This window comes from Lathamus discolor, chromosome 4 (assembly GCF_037157495.1).
Source record: "Lathamus discolor isolate bLatDis1 chromosome 4, bLatDis1.hap1, whole genome shotgun sequence".
Taxonomy (NCBI): domain Eukaryota; kingdom Metazoa; phylum Chordata; class Aves; order Psittaciformes; family Psittacidae; genus Lathamus; species Lathamus discolor.
This window is the reverse complement of record NC_088887.1, coordinates 56412574-56438477: the sequence shown is the minus strand read 5'-3', so window position 1 is coordinate 56438477 and position 25904 is coordinate 56412574. Positions and strand designations below refer to the sequence as shown.

The 25904-nt window shown below is 40.5% G+C and overlaps 1 protein-coding gene across 3 annotated transcripts in view; it reads right to left on the bottom strand.

The window, feature by feature from the left end:
• The window catches only part of DHRSX (dehydrogenase/reductase X-linked), a 171729-nt gene that overhangs the window by 128236 nt on the left and 17589 nt on the right, over nucleotides 1–25904 (bottom strand). For all 3 annotated transcript variants that reach the window (XM_065677527.1, XM_065677529.1, XM_065677530.1), the window contains exon 2: nucleotides 5761–5868. In XM_065677527.1, the coding sequence (XP_065533599.1) occupies nucleotides 5761–5868 (108 nt within the window). The remainder of the gene's footprint in view (nucleotides 1–5760; nucleotides 5869–25904) is intronic.

The window sequence follows — 25904 nt, the reverse complement described above, 5'->3', positions numbered from 1 at the left end:
GCATATGTGTATTACCAGGAGAAGCTTGGTGGTATGGTAATAAATCCTGTATAAATTTATACCATTTGATTAAGGACGTTGCAGAGGGTAATGGTTAGGTGTCTTTACACAACAGAATATAAAGAAGACTCCAACTGGAAATCTGAATTAAGGTACCTCCTCAGAGTAGCATAATCCTCATTACAATTGAAGGGGAACTGATTTCATTGGCACGCCAGTCGAAAGACAGGGCTTGCAAGGGCACCCAAAGCCTCAAAAGAAAAACAAAATCCTACCACTTGATGTTATGAGGATTATGATTTTGCGAGTGTGTGTGGCACATCAAATAGCATATGCCTGAGAGAGAAATGACTGCCCCAGAAGGCTCTGAGGATGAGAAATTTGAACTCAGTACAATAAGTATTTTCTAAAGGAATCTGTAATGTCTTCAATAAAAAAGAAGAAAAAAAAAAAACTTGTTTAGAACAAAAGAAATTTAGATCTTGGGGTTTATCCATAAAACTTTCAAGACATTAGTTATTCAATGAAGCTAGGTATAAGGATGTGACCTGGTATAAAAAAACTGAGAAAGTTATACAGAGCTTCTTTATATCTACAGGTACCACACATCTTTTGTCAGTTTGCAAAGAGAAAATTAATGACCATTCTTGGCCTAGGTTTTAGCAACCCACTTGTTCCAACGAGAAGTTAAGAACAACCCTGTTTGTCAAACCCAAGATACACCTACACAAGTGGCCTGATCCCAACAATAACCTGGAGCAGGTGCTTAAAGGGAAGGTGTGACAGCATTAAGCATAGGATTGGCATTTTCCAATACATCCCCCCTGCCAGTAGCAAGAAGTTGCAGGGATTTCCTGAATCAAAGGTCACGCCTAGCCCCTCAGTGAACTTCATCTGCTTCATCTAATTGAACTTCCAATTCATTCAAGCCCTTGGCTGCCAAAGGGGTCCGGGACAACAGGCTCTGTGACTTAATGACACAGTTACTTACATTAAAATGTTGTACTTCGGTACTTTGTTTTCATTTGGGTTTGGGTTGGTTTTGCTTTTGTTTGTTTGTTTTTAATTTATTAATTTTAATTCGTTTGATGTTCTATATTTTGTGTACAATAAGACAGGGAATAACCACTTCTCATCCGCTTTCTTTATACCATTCATAATATCACACCTCAATCATCTGTTTGCAAGTGGAAGAACCTCTGTTTATTAGCCCCACCAGCCTCACCTTGCACAGGGTCATCTCACCCTCCTCACCATCCTTCTCTTATTTTTTCCAGTTCTTCCAGGCTCCTTAGAGCAGAAATTGGGGACTAGAGTGTCTGACAAAATTCTAACAGATTTGGAAGGCTGTGTGTGGCTGTGTGTGCATGTATAGTGTATAAATATCAAATAGTGCTGCAAGTAGAGTTTTCATAACCCTGATTACAGTGTACTGATACGTTAAAAACTGAACCAAATGACAATTATAAGGCAATCTGCATGCATTTTCTTAATGCTCATATCAGCAAAAGGAAACCATCACACACTTCTAAAAGGCTGGTAACATTTTGACACCTCCTGAATAACTCTATGACTCATTCAGACCTAACAAAACTTGGCTTAAATTATGAAGATAAACACTTTTCTAGAAAAAACATAATTCAAGCATCTCACACATCTATGTACAGTGAGAAAAGACATTAAAGTGTCTCATATAAATTGACAGTAATTGAAATTAAATCAAACTGTCTTTGAAAATTAACAATTGCACCATCTTGATAGGGTTTAATTATCCTTCTAATGTCACTTTGTATTATTATACAATATAAGAATTGTCTGATTTATAGTGCAGAGTCCAGCTTGAAAATTGGAAACTAATGTAAATGAAAGAGATGACAGAAATATCTACTGTTGGTCTCCTGCAGGGCCTACAGAGGTCACACAGCAGTGCTGAGCCTGGTGATGGAACTTCATTTAGTTATGCCAAAATTGCATGTCTCAAAAAAGTCACCTGAATATATATACATATATGTACATATAATGGCACTGGTTCCTTCAGAATGTAAGCCTGCCTTAGAAAATCGTGACGCTGATATACTCAGACAAAAAGATTGATTACACTGTCCTGAACCTGGTGTTTTATAACAAGCAGCATATGTGTAACACTGTTAAGCTGGGATTTTTCATTCACCATTATCAGACAGTATTATCAAAGCTCCAATATTAGATATTCTCAGACATTTTTTTCCAGACTCTCATTAATGCACTGAGAAAAAAAAAAAAAAGGAAAAATCAAACTGAAGCTTTCTTTTTTAAAGTCAACAACTTTAACATGCACTCACAGAATCCTCTTAAAATTAAACCCCAGTGATGAAGGATGAAAGGAATATGAAGATTTTACACTTCTAATCAGTTTAAATTTGGACTCACAAAACTGCGGCCAGCACTGTGAACCAGAGCTGAACCTACTGGGTTTTATGAGAAGGATCTCTTGATTTTCAATGTCATATTTACTTATAAATCCACACAAAACACCATCTTCAATATCAGACACTAGTCAGTAGGCACCAAAACCTGTGTGTCATCTACCTTCTTTCTCTCAAAATAAAATTGCAAGATTATTTATCAAGTAGTAAATTGCACAGGAGGGAGCAGGAGCTCCTGGTGTATCTTGACTCCAAAGACTCACCACTGGCAGTAGCTTTCTCTATCAGGGGTCCAGCTGTCTGTCATAAGATTTTCCTAAAGCAAAGGCCTTTCTGACTGCCCACAATGTTACCACAGCCTGACAAAAAGTCTCAGTGAAATACCTCGAACAAACCCTTAGAAAAGGGTTTCATTTCAACATTTATGCCAACCTTTTTCCCAGCGACAGGCTGAAGGCAGGGCAAGCAGAACTCGCAGAGGTGCAAGAATGCTATCTTATGCACCAGTGCTGGGACTGGAAACAAAGAAGCTGTAAAAGCACTGTGCAACTGCTGGCTGAAAAAGTGAGCACACTGCCTTTTCGTACAGTGCCCATTCATGTTCCACAAGGTAACATGCTTTTTATTTGGCTGTTTTCCTCCTTCCATTGGCAGACTGGATTTAAAAGTAAGTTACTTCAAACATTTACTCCTCTAAAATGTCAAATGGACTTTGACATCATAGATGGTGAATCACCTTCACATCAGACATTCAGGTCTGACTCATTTGCCTGATGCAGGGATATCATTCTTTATTGCTAAAGTCCCTTTAGTGAGAAAGAAGCATTCAGTGAATGGCCAAGACTGACTGTGAGCTACACTTGTCTCCCTTGCAAGCCCAAATTCTCCTAATATCCACACTTTTACGTAAGTTCGCGTTTATACACAAACACAGGGTGAAAACGCTTCCAGGGTAGAAAGCTTGAGCACATTTGCTGTCTTATTTGAAGCTTAAATCTTTGCTTGCATGGCCTCAAGCTGAATGTACTAATGCATGCCAATGTGCCAGCAGGTATTTTAAGCATACTCTGGACACTTAAGGCCAACAGTTAGCAACAAGGATGGAACGTCATTGCATTTAATGTGCTTTTGAGACTGTTTTAATCTTGCAGCTGGAACAAAGGCTGAGACCATCCATTCTACTTACAGGGCTTCTTTGCTCTGAAGAATTTCACAGGCAAAGAAGATGGCTGTGACTCACAGGGCTCAGTGTTTAGGTCAGAGTTTGCCTGGAAGAATTGAATCAGTTGAAAATCTTACTCATCAAATGCTTCCTATAATTAGTTTCATTAATTTACATCTGTAGAGATTCGTAACGCAAATATTAAGGTTGGTACAACTGAAGAGTGAATGGAAGTGTGTGCATCTGTAAGCACCAGAAGAAAAAGCAGAGCAAAGAGCTAAAAGAATGTCCCTTATTGAAAATAAAGGATGTGTTTCCAGGCTACAGAACAGAGGGCTTGTCAGCAGATGACTAAGCACTCTGCCACTCAGAGGATAACATCCAGGTTCTGGAATATCACCCACACCATTACTTTTCCTGTTAACCCACCCAGAAAACAGGCTACAGACATAGCCTACATACTCTAGATAAGGAAAAACACACCAAGAGCTGATGACTCCTAAAAACTGTAAGAAATCTGTCCATAAACTAGCCTGCCATTTCCAACCAGGAAGAACCACACAGGCAGGATAAGAACTCAGTAGCTATTGTACCTTTTCCCATGCTGCTCACCAGGGAGTATAGATGTATCAGTGAATGAGATCTATGAAGTGGCGATTGTGAGTAAAAAAAAAAATATCAGCTTATTCAGGGATTTTGTAACTAAATGTCACCTTTCCTTTCCTAAAGATTTCACATTTGATTTTGTAACACGAAATACCCTAAACCCTAACTGGTATAAAAGAAGTCTTAAAAAAAGCAGCAATGTTCTATGCTCCCATGACCATATGCAAAGAGAAGAAAATTGGCCTTTTTGTTTTCCCAACAAGTACATTTTTGCAGTTCACCTTAAACATGAGAAGACACTTCTTTAGTAAAATATTAATGCTGACATCATTAGCTACATCCAACTACATTAGCTACATCTAGCATCTAGCTACATAGAGCAGCGTCTGCTTGCATTTTGTAGATGCTTGGTTTTGACACATCTATGAAAACAAGTGGCATTTTGCATTACACCTGTATAATTCCAGGTCAACTCCATTAGAGTTACTGATGCACTAGACTAAAAATACATGTGCACTGTGTTCTTGTTTGTTGCTTGTTGTGTTGTGATTTTTTTTAAAGACATGTATACAAAACCTTAGAGAGAGCACATTCTGTATAAATTCTGTATAAAAGCTAAATAAAACAGCATCACCAGCCTGCTAATGTATTATGAAATACCAACCTTCAGTGATCTTACCGTGCAAACGTTACACTGTTTTAGGTAAAAATCTAGTTAAAGAAAGATGAAGACAGCAAAAGGTAGCATTTTAAATGTGAGTGTTCAAGATGTTACATGCAGACTTACTAGATATATTAGCATATATTAGATATATTTAGTATATCAGATATATTAAAAAAACAGGGAAAAAGTCTCACTAATGTTGTCTGTAATACAGAGAAGAAATTGTGCACTCAGGATATTTGTGGAGCTCCTACAGAAACTCACCTAACCTAACTTCAGATGTCTCGGTCTAACACAGCTACCTTATTATAAAACTATTATCAATGGAGAGAAAGAGGCACCCCCTAAAGTGAGTTGTCCAGCCCACCTCAGACTGACACAAATTAAACGCCCAGGGTATTTATTTCCTTGCCTTGCCTACAAAGGCCACTAACAGTGACAAACTGAGATGTAAATGTTCAATTTGCACATGGAAGAAATTCTCAGGGCATCTTCTGCTCTTATAACACAAATCATCCCCCACTACAACTAGAATATTCAAGGCTTTCATTAGTTTTCTTCTTAATGAACATGCGGACCCTAATGCTGTAGTCCATCCTCAGTAACAAGATAATAAATATTTTTGGAATACCCATATTTTTAAGATCTTTTCATGACCTTATTGCTTACTTCTTATATAAGCAAATAATGTAGCCAAACTCTTCCAAGTTCAGCAGGAAAAAAAACAAACAACAAACAACCATCTACTTTTCTTGAAGACCTTGCAAAACAAAACATGAATCAAATCTTTATTTGATCTAAATGCTAGGAAATCCCTCACTTACCCTTCCATATCTTTACTTATGCTGGAAAGAAAATACTCCCTAGGAGAAAAACAGTTACTTTCTGAAACAAAAAATATATTAATAAAGCAATTACTTTACCTATTATAACGTGCATGCCAAGCCTTGCCAAATGCTTCACAGTTTGGTAACCAATTCCTTTAGCGCCTCCAGTCACTATAGCAACCTTTCCATTTTGCGTAGGGAAAACTATATGAAAAAAAAGAAATAACACAAGTTTAGTTCACAATAGTAACACTATAAAGAAGCTAAGATGTATTTTAAAGAGCTGTACACTTAGCAGACTACTCAAGCCAGGCTAGTAAACAATGTCAGAAACAAACTCTGCATAGAAATAAAAACCAGTGAGCATCTGCCATTATTGACTGCACTATGATTTTCCAGTATTAACAGTTCACGAAAGACCTGAGTTCAGGAAAGATGACACGAAAGACAAACACTCAGATCAGAAAGTTTTTTGTTTCTATTTGCATGCATTTCGTCATCCTGCAGTAAAATGCCCTTTAAATTGTTCACCTTAACTTTGTTACAGAGCAAGGTGACTGCTGATACAAGTCAGCTCAGAGATGGTTTACTCCATGCGCACAGGGAAACCTCAATCAGCAGCATGATATCCTGAAAACTTCTTGAATGAGGAAAGATGAAGGACAGGCTTCTACCAGTAACACGGGAGAAACAGCAAAGAGCTCAGTCAAAGATGATGTACCTAAAGAGCAGGAACCAAATGCTGTAATTTACCTGCATAACTGAGCACTCTCCCTGTAGACAATCATAGAATAATGGAATCAACTGGGTTGGAAAAGACCTTTAGGATCATCAAGTCCAGTCCTGGCCGCCATAGAAAGGAGAGGGCAATTTTTTGCATGAAAAACCCCATCTGCTTTTCCCAACCACCTCAGCCCTCTCCCACAAAAGCTAGCATCCCCAGTGCCCCAACAAGCACCCCTTGGCCCAGGGCAACACACAGCCAGTGGGCAGGGCACACTCTCCAAGCTCCTTCTGCTAGGGGCTATAGCTTGTGTATCCTGAATCCCCAGTCAGCCCTTGGACCCCCAGGTGAGCTATAAAGAGGCTGGGACGGTCCTGGCAGAGTGGCCACCACCCCAACTGCAGGCTGCCCAATGCATCCCTCCAAGACGGAGGGAGCCCTCCCGCAAGCGGAGAGCAAAACCGTTTTAATGTAACTGCTCAGGGGAGGCATGAATTACGTCAAATATCAAATGTGATCTTTTGATGAGGTGGTGAATCTTTCATGTGAAGCACTGAGTGTTTTCAGGTGTCCAAGGTGAATTTCTGTTTGCTTTTTAGAAGCTGCTAGGTATTTGGACAAGGAAAATGGTGTATTTCACCATCGTGGTATGGTGTCCGTAGGCAATGTTATAAATAACAAATGTTAAAAAGATGTTGGCTTTCATCTATCAAAGGACTTTCTATTTTGATTTCTAGGTTTTTAGGGGATTGCTTTGTTGTACAACACTAGCTCATATTTTATACTGTTATAAAACACAGAACTCGTGCTGATACAAGCTGCTTTCTTCACAGCAACTTCAAAAAGGACCCAGATTTTACCTTTTTGAAATACATAGCTCTTTCCAGCACGATTCAACATGAATTTCTGTTCTCTTCAGCTAACAACAGGATTCTTCCCATCCATGCAATGAGAATTGTTTGCAAGTATTTAAAAGTTAATTCCTATTACAGCGATATTCACACATTTAGGCGTCCTAATATATATATATATAATTCCAGCTAAATAAAACATCACTGAGAGCTTTGTTAAAGAACTTCAGTTTGGTTATAAGCAGTGCTGCAATTTCCACCAAAAATATTTCTCGTAAACTCTAAGTAAAATATCCTCGTTTTCTTCAAGAATTAAACCTGGAAATTGAAGCTAGACTTGACAGTAATTACTTCGGTAAATTGTCCTTTCTGGGTAGTATTTTTAATTGTTTATTACTTTACCAGTCTTGGCATTTTTAGATTGTTTTCTTGGTCTGTTCTCTGTCAGTGAAGGAGGGAAAAAAAAAAAAAAGTTCTTGCGGATTATGAAAATGCAGACAGGAAATAAAAGATTTTGAAGAGGATGTTCTTAGTGTGAAACAAGTTGTTGCCACCTCTATGTGAAGAGCCCTTGTGCTTCAGGGTGACCAGATACGCTTGAAATTTGGCAAGGACATATAATCTCAATTCCTTTCAACCACGGAGTGAAAAATCACTGCCTGAATGATCTGCATTCATGTAAAGGGGAAGCAGTATGTGCCCACTGTTCAGCATTTTAGGCCACATGAAAATACAAACCCACTGCCTTGTACCAAAGGTGTGCTGAGAGGAGACAGGTCTCAACCAGGAACAGGGCAATACCCTTTGCAACATGGCAGATAAACTGAAACAAACAGCTTTTTGAGGTTTAGTTAGCTCAAAAAGTTCAAGACTCTGAAAAATTAACTCTTGCAAAACAAATATGTCTTCATTCAGCTGAGTCCATGCTGAAAGAGATATTCTGAGGCCCCTCCTGAGGGGTGGAACAGCTTTAAATCCACACAAGGAGCACTGGCATTGCCTTGGTGTTAAAGCACGAAAGGACATTTCTGGCCACATCAGATACATGTGTGAACTTTGCACGTAGCAACTACGTATTTACTTGTAAAGAAAATACCATCTAGAAGGCAAAAACATCAGCTAAAGTCCACCAAGTAATTTTATTTTAAAATTTAATTAATCCAATCATAAACTACATTGAAAATTCTGCTGACGTGGTAAAAGTTGCACAATTTGCTTCCTCCCCAGTGTCCTCCCTCCCCATTTATCTTTCATCCCATTTCACCTGTGCATTTGGGTATAGAAACCATAGAAAAAATGAAACAAAGTAATTTCTATTTTTGTTTATTTCTCTACAGCTCAAAATAACATACTCTAACAAAAAGAACTCTTCAAGAGAAATTGCTTTCCTTTGGGCTGAGCACTCTCTCCTCCCCTCTCACCACATCACCAACCTGACATTTGGATTTCACGTTGCATACGGATGCTGCCACTCATTTCCATTTCTACACCCCTCTACCTACCTATTGAATAAGAAGTGACATTTTAGTGCAAAATTAATTCGCTTAGAAGAAAACGAATGCAAGAAAATGAGAAAAAGAAGTCAGGACTGGGGAAGGAAAATAACATGAAGGAAAAAGGGGAAGTCAGAAAACCAAAGTGCTAACAGGTATCACTGCAATGAAATAGTGCTTAGCAGAGGACAGTGAAAGAAAATGCCTGGTCCTACCCTGTCCATGGGGGCGGTAAAGAAAAGGATAATTTTTGGTCCCAATGGTCACCCAAATAATGTATATTAACAACCTGCAATGAAAAGCATGACAGATAGACAGACTCCACTGCAGAAATGCACTCATTGAGATCTTGCATTAGAGTTTTAAAACAGGCCTCTTTGAGCATCCAGCTCCAAGGACCTAAGAAAGCTTCCAGGTAGGGAGAAATGAGTGCTGCAGACACATGGGAAACAGACAGTATATATTTTATTTACAACAGTACAGTACACAGCTTCCACATAGCATGATTTTGAATAGACACAACACTGCATGTCACATCTCAGCATATGGGCCCGCTTCAGCCACAGCAGGAAACACAAAAAGGCAAATATCTTTTTTTTGGGGGGAGAGACAAAAACAAACCAGCCAAAAAAAAAAAAAAACAACCCTCAGTTAATTCTTAGTTTTTACTTTTATTACTCTTAAATTAATTTTAAGCATCAGAAAAGGTGCACTGTTTCCAGCAAGACGGATGCCTTAATGTAAAATGAACCTTCATGATTCTCACTGCTAGTTCTTACATCAATAAAAGTGTCAGGATCTAATCCAGGCTGGGTGTGCAAGTCAGTGACAACCACAGTGAAAGGCAGTTTACTGGTGCCCTGTTCTCATTAGAACTCCACCTCTAGGTAGAGTTTGTGAAACACCCACCTTTTCAGTGAGAAAACACCGCTCCCACGATGAAGCCCAACATCAAACTTTCAAAGCAGACCCGGGCTCAGCGTGGGTTTCCAGCAGATACTGGCTTATTTGGTGCAAGAGGTTGAGTGGAGCATGTCTGGAGGCAGTGATCTCCCAGGCAGTGGGGTCCCACCGGCTCTGTCACACTGGGGAGGCTCCCTCTGGCGCTTCTTGCACCTCGTTTAAAACACCCCAGCTCCCTCTCTGCATCTGCTCCTGGTAAGCAGGTAGATACTGATCTCAGCTACAGAGGCGTAATACCAGTGATCTCACTGTGGGACATGAGAACTGTACAGCCTTGGTGCTAATGAAATTCCCCTGACCAAGCACTAGCTGTTAATTTCCCTTTGTGTTCAAAGAAACCAGCCTGCAGCCCTTCAATGCTGCTTTATCACGCCAAAGTCTGAGAGAGGCTACTCCCAGGCTGCAGGTTCTACCTGCATTCAAATGTATTTGAAAGAAATAAGCTTGTCTAGTTTGCAAATGGGTTAAGCTGCAGCAGAAAAATAAGGCAGATTTATTCTGTAATAAATATGTCCAGATATGAAGCTATTTTAAAATAATTCTTGCCTTTTTAAATATACTTCTACTTAATCTGAAATAGCTTCCATGTACAGAGACATCTTTACACAAAGCCACTAAGAATTTAAGGCAATTCTGTAGTTTTTAAAAATACCAATTTTTACAGGGCTGTCAAGCTGTCTCTGCAACTGCCAAGACCACAGAGAAACAAAATAGACTGCAGACCTGTATCAACGACCCCTGCCATATCAATGACCAGTTCCTGCTGGCAAAATCTCAACTCTGGGGTAGGGATGGGCATAAGTAAAGTAGCCAAATGAAAACAGAGGTGTTAAACTTTCTTCTTTGCAGAAATGCATTGAGTATGAACACAGACAATGCAAACCTCAGAACTCCCCTTACAGTTGCCTGCTTTGGTATTTTGTGATCTGTACAACACAGCTTGAGGCCAAAAACAACAGAAAAAGAACTATTAAACGTTTATTAAAAAAATTAAAATTGCATGTAAGTTTTTACAAAGCTATGTCTCCTACCCTATAAATTGAACATCTGCATTGTGGAACATTATGAGTTGTAGACATTAAAATATAATATCTTCAGATTAGTCCCTTCATTAAACCCTCTTCTTAAGACATTAAAGGCGAAAGGCAGAATTGGATTAATTGAATCAGTCTCCAGTCCTTATCAGGCAAGAAAGACGGGCACCGCCAAAGGCATCTGAAGAGCTGGTCAGAGGGGCCGCCCAAGAAGTGCCACGCTGGGACCTGCTAGCACCTCCTGAAATGAGCGCTCAGTGCTGAGACTTTGGTGCTATTTGTGCTGAAGAGACCTCAGCAGACAAATCCTAACAGTTATTTCTTTCCCTTTTACTATAGCTGAATAATTTGCATGCAAATTTGATGCCCAAAGGGAACTGGCAGAACCACAGATGGGAAAAAAAAAAAAAAAAGAGAGAGAAAAAAAAAAGGAGGAAAAAAAAAAAGCCCCAATGAATATTTAGTTTGATGATAGAATAACAAGAGCCAAGTTTGGAGCTGTTCCTGTACAGCAACACTGAGTGAGAAAAAGAGGGCATACTAATTGTCAGTCCTCATCAAGTGCCATAGGACAAGGCATAATCGAGTTCTTCTAGTTAGCTAAAGAATTCATATAGCTCTGTCTACCATTGAATTACTGAGTCGTTTTTCCTATCCCAAAATACTCTTGGTTCTTTTTCCCTGATTTATACTGTGATAATACTGAGATTACAGATATTAAGATCCCTTTCAAAGCAGACGTACAAAAGTAATTCATTTGCTACTCTCAGAGGCAATCAGTAGACCGCTGGAGGATCCACGTAGCTTTCAGAAATAGCCTTTTGTGTGAGCCTTAAAGCAATATCTCCATAAACTTCTGTTTTGGCAGAGACCAAGCAAACGGGGTCCAGGCTCAAAAAGTCAATCCAGGACTATCCTAACTGAAGACAATTTCAGGCACTCAAGTCCTGAGGAATAAACCAGGCAATCTTTCTATTTGTTTTCTTTACCTTCACCAGCAGAAAGGTTGTATGTCCTAAGCCTGTGCAGATGATCTTTCAAATGCAAATGGTCTTCTCAAATTTGCACACCAAAATCTTCTTTGCCTCTGCTGCTTCCTACCATGTTCCTAAGGAACATCGATATGCAATCAAGACTGAAGGCCTTTAAGTCTGGAAAACAGGTATGTGGTAACCAGCCTGACTTGTCCTTCTGTGAAAAGGTATCCTGCTGGTTTCAACAGCTGAGGTCATCAGACCTTCTGCTGCTGAACAACTGTCATGCACACATGCAGATTCACTAGCACATGACCAACTGCTCCAACGCACCTTAACTCAATGGATGCACTGTGTAAGGGAGATTTATTTTGTCAGAGAGAGCATCTATTTCCAAGCACAACTGGAATTCTGCACCAGCCAGGCGATAAGCCTCCTGGTTTTTGTCTTACTTTACTTCTGCAGAAGTGAAAATCGGTAATCACGAGGAAACGGAGGTACAGGAGACAGGTTGTCCCTGGAGTTACTCATGGGAAATGAAAGGTGTTGAAGAACCAGAACAGCAGGAGAAACAAACCATGGAAATGTGTCCCTTACCCTACAAATGCATAGGATCTCAAGGTGCTATTAATGGAGCAGCAGCAGCTAGATGGCTGTAAGAATTTCAGCAGCCAAGGAAAGACCTAATTTAAGAAGCCTCCCACACAGCCACCAATAGGGAAGACGGATTGTTAATAACCGTTCACTAAACCACAGCAAACCCCTGGCATCCGTAAGACCAAGTTTCTTGTTTAACCACTGCACGAGGAGCACGAGTCCTAAAATGCTGTGTGACAATGAGCCAACAAACAGTAACTTGCACTTACCAATGATGGAAATTCACAGAATAGCTATGAAATACCTATGAGATTCGTAGCTCCATCCCCTGTATTTCAGGTTGGGATATCCAACATGGGAACATGTGCACAGCCCTGCCCTTTGAAGCAGATGTTTCCACAATACAGCAGAGCTCTCGCACACACACAGCATGGGCAGTCCCTGGACTAGTGGCAGCAGGTTGTCTGGGCTGCCTGGACACCTGAGAACCCAACGAGTGCCGTAACTCAAGACAAGGCACCACATACCCAGCAAGCCTGGACAAATGGCCAGGTGTAGCAAGGCAGCAAATGACACAAAAGCAGGGGAGTCAGCAGCTACGCCAACCAGAAAAGCAGCGTTCTCACCCAGCTAAGGAGCTAATGTGCATCCCCATCCCTTCCCGACCTCATCAACAAGGGAACAAGTGGTATCTCTTCAGGGTTAGCTGCAAACATCTGCTGAGCCAGACTAATGAAGTTTTTTTTAATTGCCAGTGAAAATAATTAAAATAAGCCCTACCCCAATTTAATCCTGCTGTAAGTTTATAACATTTGTTTAGCTTTTTGACAAGCATGCCAGCTTGCTTAGAAAGACGAAGTGGTAACATTTGCAGGCAAGATGACAAGCCCTTCACAGAAGCCAGGGATACAATTTCCCAAAACTGATTCCCGGACTCATCCCCAGAGATCTCATTTAACACATGGGAAAGCTGTACCACAAAGGATTAATAAGCAGAATAGCCTTATTTTTCCCTCATTTCCCTTATTTTTCATCTCATGAACACATTGGGGAGCCTTGGGAGGAATCACATAGCAACAACCATTATGAAAGTTCAATATCTCAAGCTTGGAGCCCTACTATCCACAGCAAGACTTAGCCATAGTGAAAGGGATCCACATTTTATAAAAGATGCAAGATAAACTGGTGCCGTAGTAAGAAGAAAGTTATGATGCCAGCATTACAGTACTGAAAGAAACTTTTTTTGGGGGGGGTGGGAGGGGGGGAGACCTAAAGAAAAATAACAATACCCTAAATAAGGCAGCTTTTTAGAGAAAGCTTTGTTGGCACTCAGAAATCCAAGTCCTTTGATAAGAGATCTCTCTAGCAACAATGGGAAGGGGGGTGGGAAGCTGCACTAAAAATTTCATTTGCATGACACACCTATGTGCATTTCTTCTAGTGATTCTTGGAAAGACACGATAAATAAAGATAAAGGGGGAAGTGCGTGTGGAAGGCAGGGTGTGGGAAGGGAAGCAGAAGTGAGCATTAGACTCTCAAAGACACAGGAAGAAGTTTTTTTGGTCAAGAAGAGGTCATTTTAGAGTGCTTCGAACCCCCTTCCCCTGCCTTCACCTTCCCCCCTACTTCCAAGTATTTAGCTGACATCTTCAAACAATTTAATATCAATTAATAATAATCATAAATCTCTGCATGGTCCATTTGTTGAGGACATTGCCACGTTGTCCTCAAGGCAAAAAAAGGTCCAGCAAGGAAACTTAAACAGACACCTTTGTCGCCTGCTGCATACAGATGCAAATTAACCATGGTTTCTTTGGGGGGAAGATGGTGTAAATCAAGGCACTACATCCACAGATTGGTACAGAGGTAAGCTACAGCTATTGTCAAAGTAATCAAACAAACCACATTTTCTCTGCACTTGCACACGTATTTTCAGTGCCCTGTTTTCTAGAGTGTATGACTGGAGTGCTTGCAAGTTAGGAAGTCCTGCCTTGTTTACGAGAGCCAAGGGAAGCTGCATTTTCACACATCTTTCAACTGGAGCCTGAGTGCTTTTGGTTTATTTGTCAAATAGGATCCTCAGTAATATTGAACCTGGATTTTGTGATGCTGCTAGATTTGGCAGAAGAGCCGCACAGAGAAAAAGATAACAAACAATACAGATGGCAATTTTCCAAACTGATTTATGCTGTCTTCACTCTGACTACACAGACCTTCTGCATCAGGCTCATTGTTCACACAAAAAAGCAGCTAAATTTTGCCACCACAAGAAGGAAGAGGCTGAGAATGGAGCAAACTGAAGAGGACGGTTAATCTGGGAAGTTTTCTTTCCATTTCTGAATTGGCTTTCTCTAAGATAATGGTTAACAAGGCTGCATTGAAAAACAGTTTGATGAAGGATATATCAGAGCTTTTTACGATATAAGTTCAGGCTGATTTTGACAGAGAGATATTAGGAAATTTGATCCCAACAAATATGGAGCTGCCCTAGGGTAAAACAAAGCAAAAGTAGAAGGGAGGGTGCAGTTCCCAAGTCTAAAATCTCACTTCTGGCCATGTTTGCCTTCTCAGGTACTTTTTTCCTTTAGCCAAAACTCATCTAAAGGTAAGAGATTTGAATATTATTGTTATGGATGCCAAACAGATAGATTGAACACACCATTATACAAATCAGACAGTTGGGAAATACCACAGTGCACTATTAAAATCTGCTAAAAATTCATCAGGAATCCATGTTTGCCCACAATCTGCTCTGGGAGCAAAGTTCCCTACCCAATGTGTAGGAATAGGAGAGCACTTGAACCCTGGGAGGGGATGAGGCGGGAGAAGAAAGACAAGAAGCAGAAAGAAAGAAGAGATGGAAAAGTTGCCTTAGATCTACAAGTACAAATTTTATTAGTGAAATAACAGCTCTCCAAGTTCCAAACAGGCATCAAGCAATTTCTGCCATCACAGGCTAGCCCTTACCTTAAACATCCTTGTTATTCCTGGTTTCAGCCAGTTTTTTTGCTGGAGAAACACTAGTCTCAAGGAACAAGAGTGTTTCAGCCAAAGGCTGATACCATTTATTGACAAACTTGTGCAAGAGTATTTGGCACCAGACTACCCACTAGCCTTACACCATACATGGCATATTTTGCTCCACTAAGCAATCATTTTGTTTTGGGGACAGATGCCAACCAGGGACTCGGATGAGGCCATGGAAGGCCACCTTCACTTGGAAGAGAGGGCTTTGCTGCCATACACTTCTCATACTGTTATACAGTACAAGAGGCATGTGGAACACCACCACACTCTGAAAGAAGCAGCAGTTGAAGGGCATGGTGCTTGTTTGGCTCAGTTGAGGTGATCTATTCATGAGCAGTCCTGGCTTCACTCATAAAAGCACTTCTCAAAACTGTAACACAGGCATCTGTCCAATAAGGGCAAGATGGTTGTTGCAATAATATGAAGAAATCGCGGTAACTCCCTATATACTGGATAGCCACAGCCTGATTACTGGATTTGTTAAAAATACCAGGAGAAGAAACTCAACACTAGCTCCAAGAACACAACTATTCCCTACATATGCATATGTTTAAAGGATCCATCTACCCATATGATTTCTTACATGGGAAAATACTATCACAAGAATAAAGAAGGACCTATTTCCATTTGCCGTGTATTCTCTCCCCTGCTTATCTTTCATTCCTTTTATACATTTACCTATTAAATGTTACTCTTTGGCTTTCTTCTCTTTCACTCCAGTCACAGTTAAGATAGGGAAGTCATATACAGGTGTATCTTTAAATCAAAAAAAGAAGCATCTGGTTATCTTTTGAACAGATTTACAGATACTTACTCCCATACTCCCTCCCTCTGGGCAAACGTAACTGTGCAATACCTCAGGCAATGTCATTTTATGTAAAGCTTCCCAATGCTCTTCAAGTCATGTCACCTTGTAATTATACTTTTTTCCTGTTGTGAAATAAGAGATGAAAAAGAGGAGCTCATCCCAGGAGATTTAAATTGGGGTAATGGAAATAGCTCTGCATAGTCTACTACCTGCAGAATGAATTTTCCCATCCTGCAGAAGTTAAGAGGCATCAGACTTTTTTTTTTCATTCTGTATCAAGAACTGAAGATTGTCCACTCTCCAAACTGGAAAGCTGCTCAATGGAAAAGGACCCAGGGTTGTTGGTCAAAAGCCAGCTGAACATGAGCCAACTTGTGCCCAGGCGGTCAAGAAGGCCAACAGCATCCTGGCCTGTATCAGCAATAGTGTGTCCAACAGGAAGAGGGCAGTGATCATCCCCTTGTACCGGGCACTGGTGAGGCTGCACCTCGAATCCTGTGTTCAGTTCTGGGCCCCTCACTACAAGAGAGACATTGAGGTGCTGGAGCTGGTCCAGAGAAGGGCAATGAAGCTGGTGAAGGGTCTGGAGCACAAGTCTGATGAGGAACAGCTGAGGGAACTGGGGTGCTTAGTCTGGAGAAAAGGAGCTTCAGGGGGACCTTATCGCTCTATACAACTATCTGAAAGGATGTTGTAGTGAGGTGGGTGTTGGTCTCTTCTCCCAAGTAACAAGCACTAAGACAAGATTAAATGGCCTCAAGCTGCTCCAGCGGAGGTTTAGATTGGGTATCAGGAAAAATCTTTTCACCAAAAGGGTAGTCAAGCATTGCAACAGGCTGCCCAAGAAAGCAGCTGAATCACCACCCCTGGAGGTATTTAAAAGATGTGTGGATGATCTTAAAGGTCTTTTCCATTCTATGAGTCTATGATTGTATGATTCATTGGCTCTTTCATATGCAGAAACTGAAGCAAAGAGTGACCTCTTTACTTCTGGTCAAACTGGAAACCCAAACAAAAAGCAAAATATGGCCACCTGCTTTTTAGCATCTCACCACAGGACTTAAAGAGCCAACAGAAAACAATTTATACTTTGCACTATGAGCTCTACTTTTCAAAAGACCAAATGTTTAATTTTTAATTTTCAAGACAGTATCTACAGTATTAGCATATTCCTAGACAAAACAGGATATTGTACCACAACCCCAATATTATCTTTACAGCTTCTACTTTTACTGCTTGTAAATTTCAACACATCTTATTCTGACCACATGCTATTAAAAGATTGAATTAATCATTCCATCACTCCCTTGCTCAGAGAGCAGATGGAGAGATACAGCCGGGCAATCAGAAAAGTCGATTCTTTAAATATTCCCTTACTATATTAGATTCAGAGGGAAGAGGGGAAAGGGAAAAAAAAAGCCTGCAAGATCATTAAGAGTAGTTTAAACTGCATCTCCTCTCTTCCCAGAGACACAGAATGTAATTTCCATATCCCAATCAAGATTGAGAGCATACAGATGAAGGTCACATTCAGATCTGACTCTTCCAGCTGACAAAATGCTCTGCCGCCACTTAACAGACCCCTTTGCCTCCTGTGGCTTCAGCGTGACAGTATTTCCATCTAACATAAAGAAGCAAGCAGAAGTCATGAGTTGGTATACAGAACTTAAAAGGTATTTGAAAGTTTCTGGAGTACCTCACTTCAGAAAACGGTGTAATCACTTGTGAACTGAAGTGATTATTATTATATATAAAGCTCCAGTAATTAGAATCAGGAAGAGCGGTACAAGGTGATTAGAGATTATTGGGAAAAATTTAGTTAACAGGAAGCACAGCACATGAACCAATCGTTACTTAAAGCTACCCTGAGATACTTGCAATTAATTAAAATACAAAATGTTAAAAATCACATTTCCATATTATTAAAGTCTTCAGAAGCAACTAACGATCAGAAGCCATTACAGCATTGACATTAATGTGAGATAACCTTCAGGTGCTACTGGCTTCATAAAAAAGATGGAAAATAGGCTCAACATAGAGGTAGCTGCCCAGCTTGGGGTGATGCCTGAGCTTGATGCCCCAGCGGCCCAGGGCTCTGAGCTGTTCAATGCTCCACTGCCACATGCCACCTCCCAGGGCCACAATCCAGCCTCCAAAGCACAAATTCATGATGGAAGATAGCATTAAGGGTAGTGTTAATTATTTCCTTTATAAAGATGGGAGCTCCAGTAAAGCCCCCTGAGCCTCTGCAAACAAAACTGCTTAAAAATCCATTCTAACTTGAAATGAGAAAGTACAAAAGGCATGTACACATTTTGTCTTCAAGACAGCTACATTTGTTTTCTCAAGATGGAGTTTTATTCATTCTTCTCTTTGCTGACACTAGCACGTCAGGGTTTTCAAATGGAGAATGAAAGTGCAAGTACAGAAAGGTCTCGACTACACTATACCTAATTTCCTAACTCTCTCAAGACAGTTCTTTTCTAGGAAAAGACTGATTTCTTTACACACCCCTCTTTCTGAATAGGTGCTGAAGTGATCTCATACTCATACATTTTCTTTCAATTTTCATCTTTCTTGTTCCTCATAAAACATGCACCAAAGTTTTCACAAGGAAGTCAGCTGCTTTGCAACAGAGGCAGCAAACTGTTTGGAAAGATTTTTTTTTAAAGATTAGATGTTTTTATTCCTCAGTGAAAGACTCGTTTTTGAATGAAGTTTTATAGGCCATTAATCCAATGCAGATCCACAGGACTCAGGGAATTAGTTAACTTAAAAGAGCAGCTACTGTGCAAGCTTTATAATTGCTCTTCATCAAAATTATTAAAAAAATGTAATATACAGAGTTACCACACAGATTAAAAACTCTCAAAGTGTGTCTCCATAAAAGAGGCCACCATTCTATAGCATCATTATCTGCTATTAATGTTTCAATTAGAGAGTACCACACGCCCCTTTGAAGAAATGCAACTAATCACAAAATGAGTCCCGTTACTGATAATGCTCTGGGACTATGACACAAGTGTCTTATTTTCATTCCTACATTTTGTACCTCTGATAAATAGTTTTCAAAATTTTTAAGGGAAAAGCTCATTTCATACAGATACACTTGTCTTTGTTGACTGAAACTTCTCAAACATCCTGCTTCTAAGCGGGGAGGCAAAGGCTGCAGGGACCACACCGGTCCTTCTGCATGGCCAGGCTATGACCTCACTTCCCAACTATTCGATCTCACCAGCAGTTCAAAGAGGCTGACACATCACAATGCACCCTGTCAGTCCTTCTAACAACCTCTGACAGAAATACCAGCACTTTTCAGCATCAGTGCTAGCACAAAGATGTTTCATTCCTGCTTTCTGTTCCATCCGACCAGAGGATCTAGCTTAAATCACTGTATTGACCTGTAACAGCCCATTCGGTGTGAAATATTCTTTTATGGCATGACTCGTTTTCCTTTCTTGAGAAAAAGACATTTTGTGTATTATGACAGGTCTTACAGTCTCATTTTTACCACACCAAGATGATAATCACTTCCAGTGCAGCTGATAGACCTGGAGGATGTACCTTGCCAAGCTGATGGATGGCAGTTACCTATCTACAGCATTCATATCACACCTCAGAGTAAATAGAAAAAAGTTACACCTACGTTAAATTTCTGTTTGATGCTAAACAATTAAAATAATTTGAATTAAGCTTTTTTGTTTGAGAAGCATAAAGGAATTTAGTAATTTAAACATATCAAGGGGAGGAAAAAAAGAGCTTGAGGAATAAAAGCCGAAGAGCTTGTACTGGCTTGTTCAGCAGCTCTCTGCTGTTTCTGATATTTCTTTCTCTAGGGCTTTTTTCACGAGCACACAAGGCCTGCATTTCAAACACACACCTTATGCTGCGTGTCAACTTCTTGGTGGTTTGGAAGATGCAATCCCAAAATGCAGTTGCAGTTCCAGACTCCAGCCTTACATCTCTGTCAACCCGGCATAACACACGGTCTGAAATGCCAGCACACTCACGCTTGGTCCTGTAGTGGGGCTTTGCCACCAGTTAGGACCCCTCTGGGAAGAAACGGTGCTGATACAGAAGGTAAAAGAAGTGCAGATCCTTCCAGGGAGACCAAAGTGGGCCCCTCCTGTCTCTGTAAGCCGTACCAGCAGGTACTAAAGTCAGCATTTATTTTGTTTTATTGCATTTGAAGCTTTGCAACTTTCCATACAAAAAAAAAATCATCAGCACTGAGGGTTACACCACCTTCATTTTGGCCACAGTACCGCCGCCCTCCCAAGACATGCTAAGACATCTCTCTAACGTGTCTGTGTCCTGATGCAGTCTGTGACCAGTGCTGCAGTACCAGCAAAAGCTCACACTCTGCTCCAGACACAGCTACCAGCATTCCGTATTTCACCTGGGGAAACAGAAGAACAGTGTTGTACTGAATAAGCTCCTGCAAGGGTTGCCCTGCTGATGTATGTGGCATCTTTACAAGGGAGTGCTTTGCCAGGCACTGCAGTACACCAGCAAAAACAGCCCGGTGCAGGTTTAGCCTGGAGAAGACAAGTGTTCACGTAAAAAAGCAGTAGTTACAGCCAAACCTGAGGCAGACAGAAGCAATGTCAATATGAAAAGGGACATCCAGAACAATTCACCAGGACCACACCACCTACAATCTTGTGACGGCAGTGACATTTCTCCAGGGAGCATAGGCATCTTGCCAGCCCTGCACTTTCTGGATCCTTTTCCTGTTCCACACACCATAACAAAGAGGTCTCAGCATCTCCCCTTCCAAACCACTACCACCAAAGCCAGAGAAGCACCTTGCAAACCCACTTTGACACATTGCATTTGGAAGCAACAGATCATGCCCACAGAGATGCTGCCAGCAGAACAGCCACGCCGGCCATGTGGTGGCCATGGTGGCCCCTGTGGCTTCCACCATCAGTCCACATCACTTTAGTCCTCAGCAAAACCATGTGCCAGCTGTCAGATGGAGCACATTTGTAAAGATGACTTTGTCCTTTGCAGCAGAGAGTAGCAGTTTTGAAGAATTTGAACTGAATAAACTGGAACTCATTGCAGAATTACAGTGAACTTCTGCATATATATATAGGTATGTATATGATTTTTCTTTCAAGGAAGAAAAAGAATACTTCAAAAATTGGATTGGAAGGCTGGGAAAAAAATATGGCTCCCACCTGTGCCTCGCTAGAATATTTCAGAACTAGTTTTAATGAATAAATATTGAGAAAAAATATGTTTCTTTACATGACTTTAAAAAAGGAGGTGGAAGAGATGGCTAGAAGGCATGGTACACTTACTAGTAAAACCCCCAATAAATCTGATTAAATTAGTGCATAAACAAGTAAGATCATATGCCATTCTAGCATTACTCTAACAGCCATGCTCAACCTAAAATCCAAGCTACCATGTTGCCCACCCATTTTGCTGTTCTACACGCTCTTCCCTGTATCTTCAAATATCCCTTTCGTACTTGCCATGCTGGATCATTACATGCAATGAATTTAAAAGATCAGCTACAAAAGTGAACACATGAGAAACTACAGGGGGAATAAAGTTACATGCCTACAACCAAGTGCAGAGAACTCTGATAGTCACTTTTAACTGCAGTGTCTACTGCTCTTGAAACTTCCGTCTGACTCAGGTTAGTTGCTCTTTAAATATCTGTATCTTATAATTAGGAAACACACCATCATCAAGAGAACATGGTTTTTGCATTTCTTGACCTTTTTTCTACTAATTTCCAACAGACTATTTAATGTTAAAATTGTATGCTGTGCAATGCAGCAACTCCAGTTATGAATGCACAAGTAAGACGGGGATATAGGTGGTGGCATTAATTAGCATGAAAGCACTCCAGCAAGCAGATTAGATTATATCTGCATTCACACTGGATGGCTTTATTCATTAACAAGATGTTATTTTGAAAAAAATACATCCAAGAAGTATTTCATTGCAGAAACATTTCATAGCACAAACATTTCATTTCCAGTTAACCAGGTTACATCCAATTGCCAAAACGCCAGCACTTACTGCTCCGCAGGCACTCTGTTCACTGGAATGCAGTCAGTAGAAAACTCAGAAACTCATCTCTTTTCTGTCTCAGTCCTGATTTGCAGAAAGTGTAGTGTCAGTGATGTTTTATTTAGAAAATTGCTTTAACACAGTGTAATGCGCAGCCTGCTGCATACTTTATAAGCCCTTTGCAATAGTATCACTGAACTTTTTTTAAGAACAAGGTCTGACGCCAACTCATCTGTAACTTCCTTAAATTGGCAAGTTTGTTAAAATACTGTTATACAGAACTATCTGTTTCTGGTTTAAAAATAACCTGCCTAGGGCAGAGAGCATCTTCTGGGTTGGCTCTTTAAGTCATTTGGCATATGGGCTCTACCATCAGTTGTTTTGGTACAAATCGCTAACACACAGCATCACCCTCTTCCCGCTACAGCACACCGTGCCCAGGAAGGCAGAGGTGGCAATCAAACCCTTGCCTGCAGCACAGAAGATTAAAAACTTAATCCCAAATTCATTGAACACTCACAAGGCTCATTAACTTCAAATCCCTGGTTTGTGCATGTGAGAAATGCCGGTGTGAAACGCGAGGTCAGGAGGTGACTGAGCTTTGCTTTTGTGTGGTGTGACTTCGTTTTCTCATGCTGGTGAAGCTAGTGTCACAGAGGATAACCCAGCACAGAGCTTACAGGAGAGGAGCAGTTCCTCATAGAGTCAGAGAGTGTTTAGTTACATCACCATGCTACCAATGTGTCAACAAGAGAAAAAAAAAAAAAAGGTTTTAACATTTCCCTCAAGGTCCTCCTTCAGAAACAAGTTCAATGCATTTTTTAGGTCCAACTTTCCTTTTCTGTTTTCTCCAGGCTAATTTAAAATATTGAGCAATGTTAACAATCACGGTTATGCATTCCCTCAGATGGCGAAATGTCCATGTCTCAGAAAGCAGACTCTGGCAGAAAAGAGTCACGCTACAAAAAGCAGGAGCCTATCAGTGCAAAGCATTCTTACTCAGCCTTACACAACTCAGAGGGTGTTTTGGGTAGGACAGCGGATATAGTTTTCTTTACCCAATGAATTTGCTGTGAAGCATCAAACCTCACCCAGCAGAGCACAAATATTGTGCATGGAAAGCAAATGTCATGATTTTATTACAAAATTATGGCACTTTCTTTTTTCTTACGAGCAACCCTGACATGAAGCAAAATATCACTGCTTTTTTGGTTATTTGCTTTAGGAATAGTAGCTGTCAAATATTTTCTTTCCTTGCTGGCAATAACCCTATTTAAACCTTCCCATAATCCACCACATCTGCAGCTTTAATGCAGTCATTCATACTCTATGATAAAGCCACGAACCCAAAATCATTGCGTCTGTAATGACATCTGTAATTTAGAAACTGCAAGGATGGAAACCTTGAAACTGGCAGGCAACAGTTTCTGAAAACACCAAGATGGGGCTGTGTGTGTGTATATATATAATTATGACATTTTTATGTCATACCATTATACCATTACACCATTAACTGCCCAAATCTTAAATCTTGCCCTGTCTGCAAGGCATGGCACATAATCTTAGTGACACAGATTATCAAAATATTTCATAGGACTCTATTTGTTCAGTGCACTAAAAGCTTTACCGTAACTGAGTTGAATTAAGATTATACGTAAGTGCCCATGTAACTTCAGCGCTACTCCAGCACTGAGCAAGGGAGGCCTGTGTAAAGCATTTGTGGTGGAACGCTATCCGCATGGACTAAGCAAACTGACATATTATGACTTGACTACAAAAATATCTTTAAAAATAACATCACGGGGTCCATGGACACTTCCTCCTGCCTTCCGACCTTGCAAAACTTTTTGAGGCTGCTTCAGCGCTCACATCTAAGCCAAGTAAGATTCCTGGTTGTGCAACTTGTCCCACACAAGGAAGACTCATGGTAGAGTCCACACGTGTTCTTGTGTGACTCAAAACCTCCACCTACCCCAGTGCCCGGCAGTAAAGCTCTGCGTTCCTCGGCTTAACTTCTACAATCTCCAGTGTCTTCAGTGTGACTGAGTGGAACTTGGATAAACAATTCTTTTTACAACGTAAAGGAACAATTACATTTTATAGCTCATTTTCTTGAGTTACAGCATCTCTAATGCTAACAGAGCTTGCTCCATCACCTAAACAAGCAGATCCTACTCCAAACACGCCCCCAAAAAGCAGACACTGACTGACTGCAGAAGTTCCTAACTGCATGACCAGCTAGTTCTTGGGATGAAGCGTCACATTTATTGGCATAGGAATGACATGGAAGCAAAGGCCACGTATCCTTTGCAAGGTACCATCTGTCCATCTTTAGACTCAGATGGCCTACCAGCACAAGCAGCCCATCACCCAGCTCTGAAATCCATCAGTGCTTCAGCTACATGAGCATGAAGCAAACACCCACTCTTCCACTTATAATATTGGACTTAGGAAATTTGCCTTCTTTGTTCTACATTAGCAAGGAGCAAAAGTTCCTGGTTTTCAAGGAACGACCAAGCAATAGAAATGCTCATTCACATCTGCTGAAACTCCTGATTTTAATCTTCTTAAGATTAAATCATGTAAACTGAAACATCCTCACAAGTATAGAAGAAGGTTCTTCTTTCGCTTGTATGCTCAACAGAATACCATAGGTCCAGAGCATATGGCTATGATGCAGGTAACAGGGCAAAAATGGAGTGCTTACACTTAAGGCTTTTATTCTCAGAATTTTAACTAAAAAAAATGTAATTATTTACATTTCATGTTCTCCCTTATTTTGGAAAAACACAGTTGCACTTGCCTCCTTCAGCAACAGAGTAATTAAGACTTCCAGCTTATGAGTCTGGGGGGAAAATATTTCTTCTACTTCTGAAGCCCACCCATGCTTGTGACCTGAAGTGTTTGAATAGCTCATTTGAGACAGAATGATCCTATGAATACTAACCTTTGAAGCACAACAGAAGAGAAAATGGATACATGAAAAATGAAAACTTGTGGTTTGTACTTAAAAAAGCATCGCAGACAGAGCCCACCTCAAAATGTCATTATTTAAAAGATACTTTGAGAGATACACTTGTGATGCTAGCATTTCTAGCGGTTCTGAAGGCAGAGCATGCAAAATGGATAGCTTTCAGAGATTAAATCCCTAAATCTATACATGGACATCTATCTCAAGGAGCTAGTGCAAAAGGTCTGAAGGCTCTTTTTCAGGCCACATTTTGTATCAATTTAATCTTATCCTAAAACTAAATGAATCATTCTGTAGTTTTGGTGTTTGCAAACTTATCACCCAGCAGGATTACCTTCTACCCAATCCTCTTCTCAGGTGGTCAACCAGCCAAGAGAAGAAGGGGGATAACGGGAAAAGCCCTAGCCTATTCCCTTCCTTCAGGCATGAGCAGACCAGAAAGCAGGCCCAGCAACACTAGGGAAACACTCTGGAGGAATCTGTTTTCCCTCTGCAGACCACAGCAACTTTCCAAAGCAGCTTAGAGAAAGTGTAGAAGTACAGCCAATAGACCAGCACTGCAGACAGACCTGCAGGAAGAGTGTATCAGTCTCTGTGTATGACAACCTACTTTAGATGAGTGTGGATCCCATCTCTGGGTTAAAAAATAACTTTATCTTCCATCAGCTCTAATATGTATTGCCAAAAAAGGCACAAAAAGTATATGCAATAGTTTAACAACTGACAAATTGTTTCTTGTATTACCTGTGAATTTATCTCTCAAAA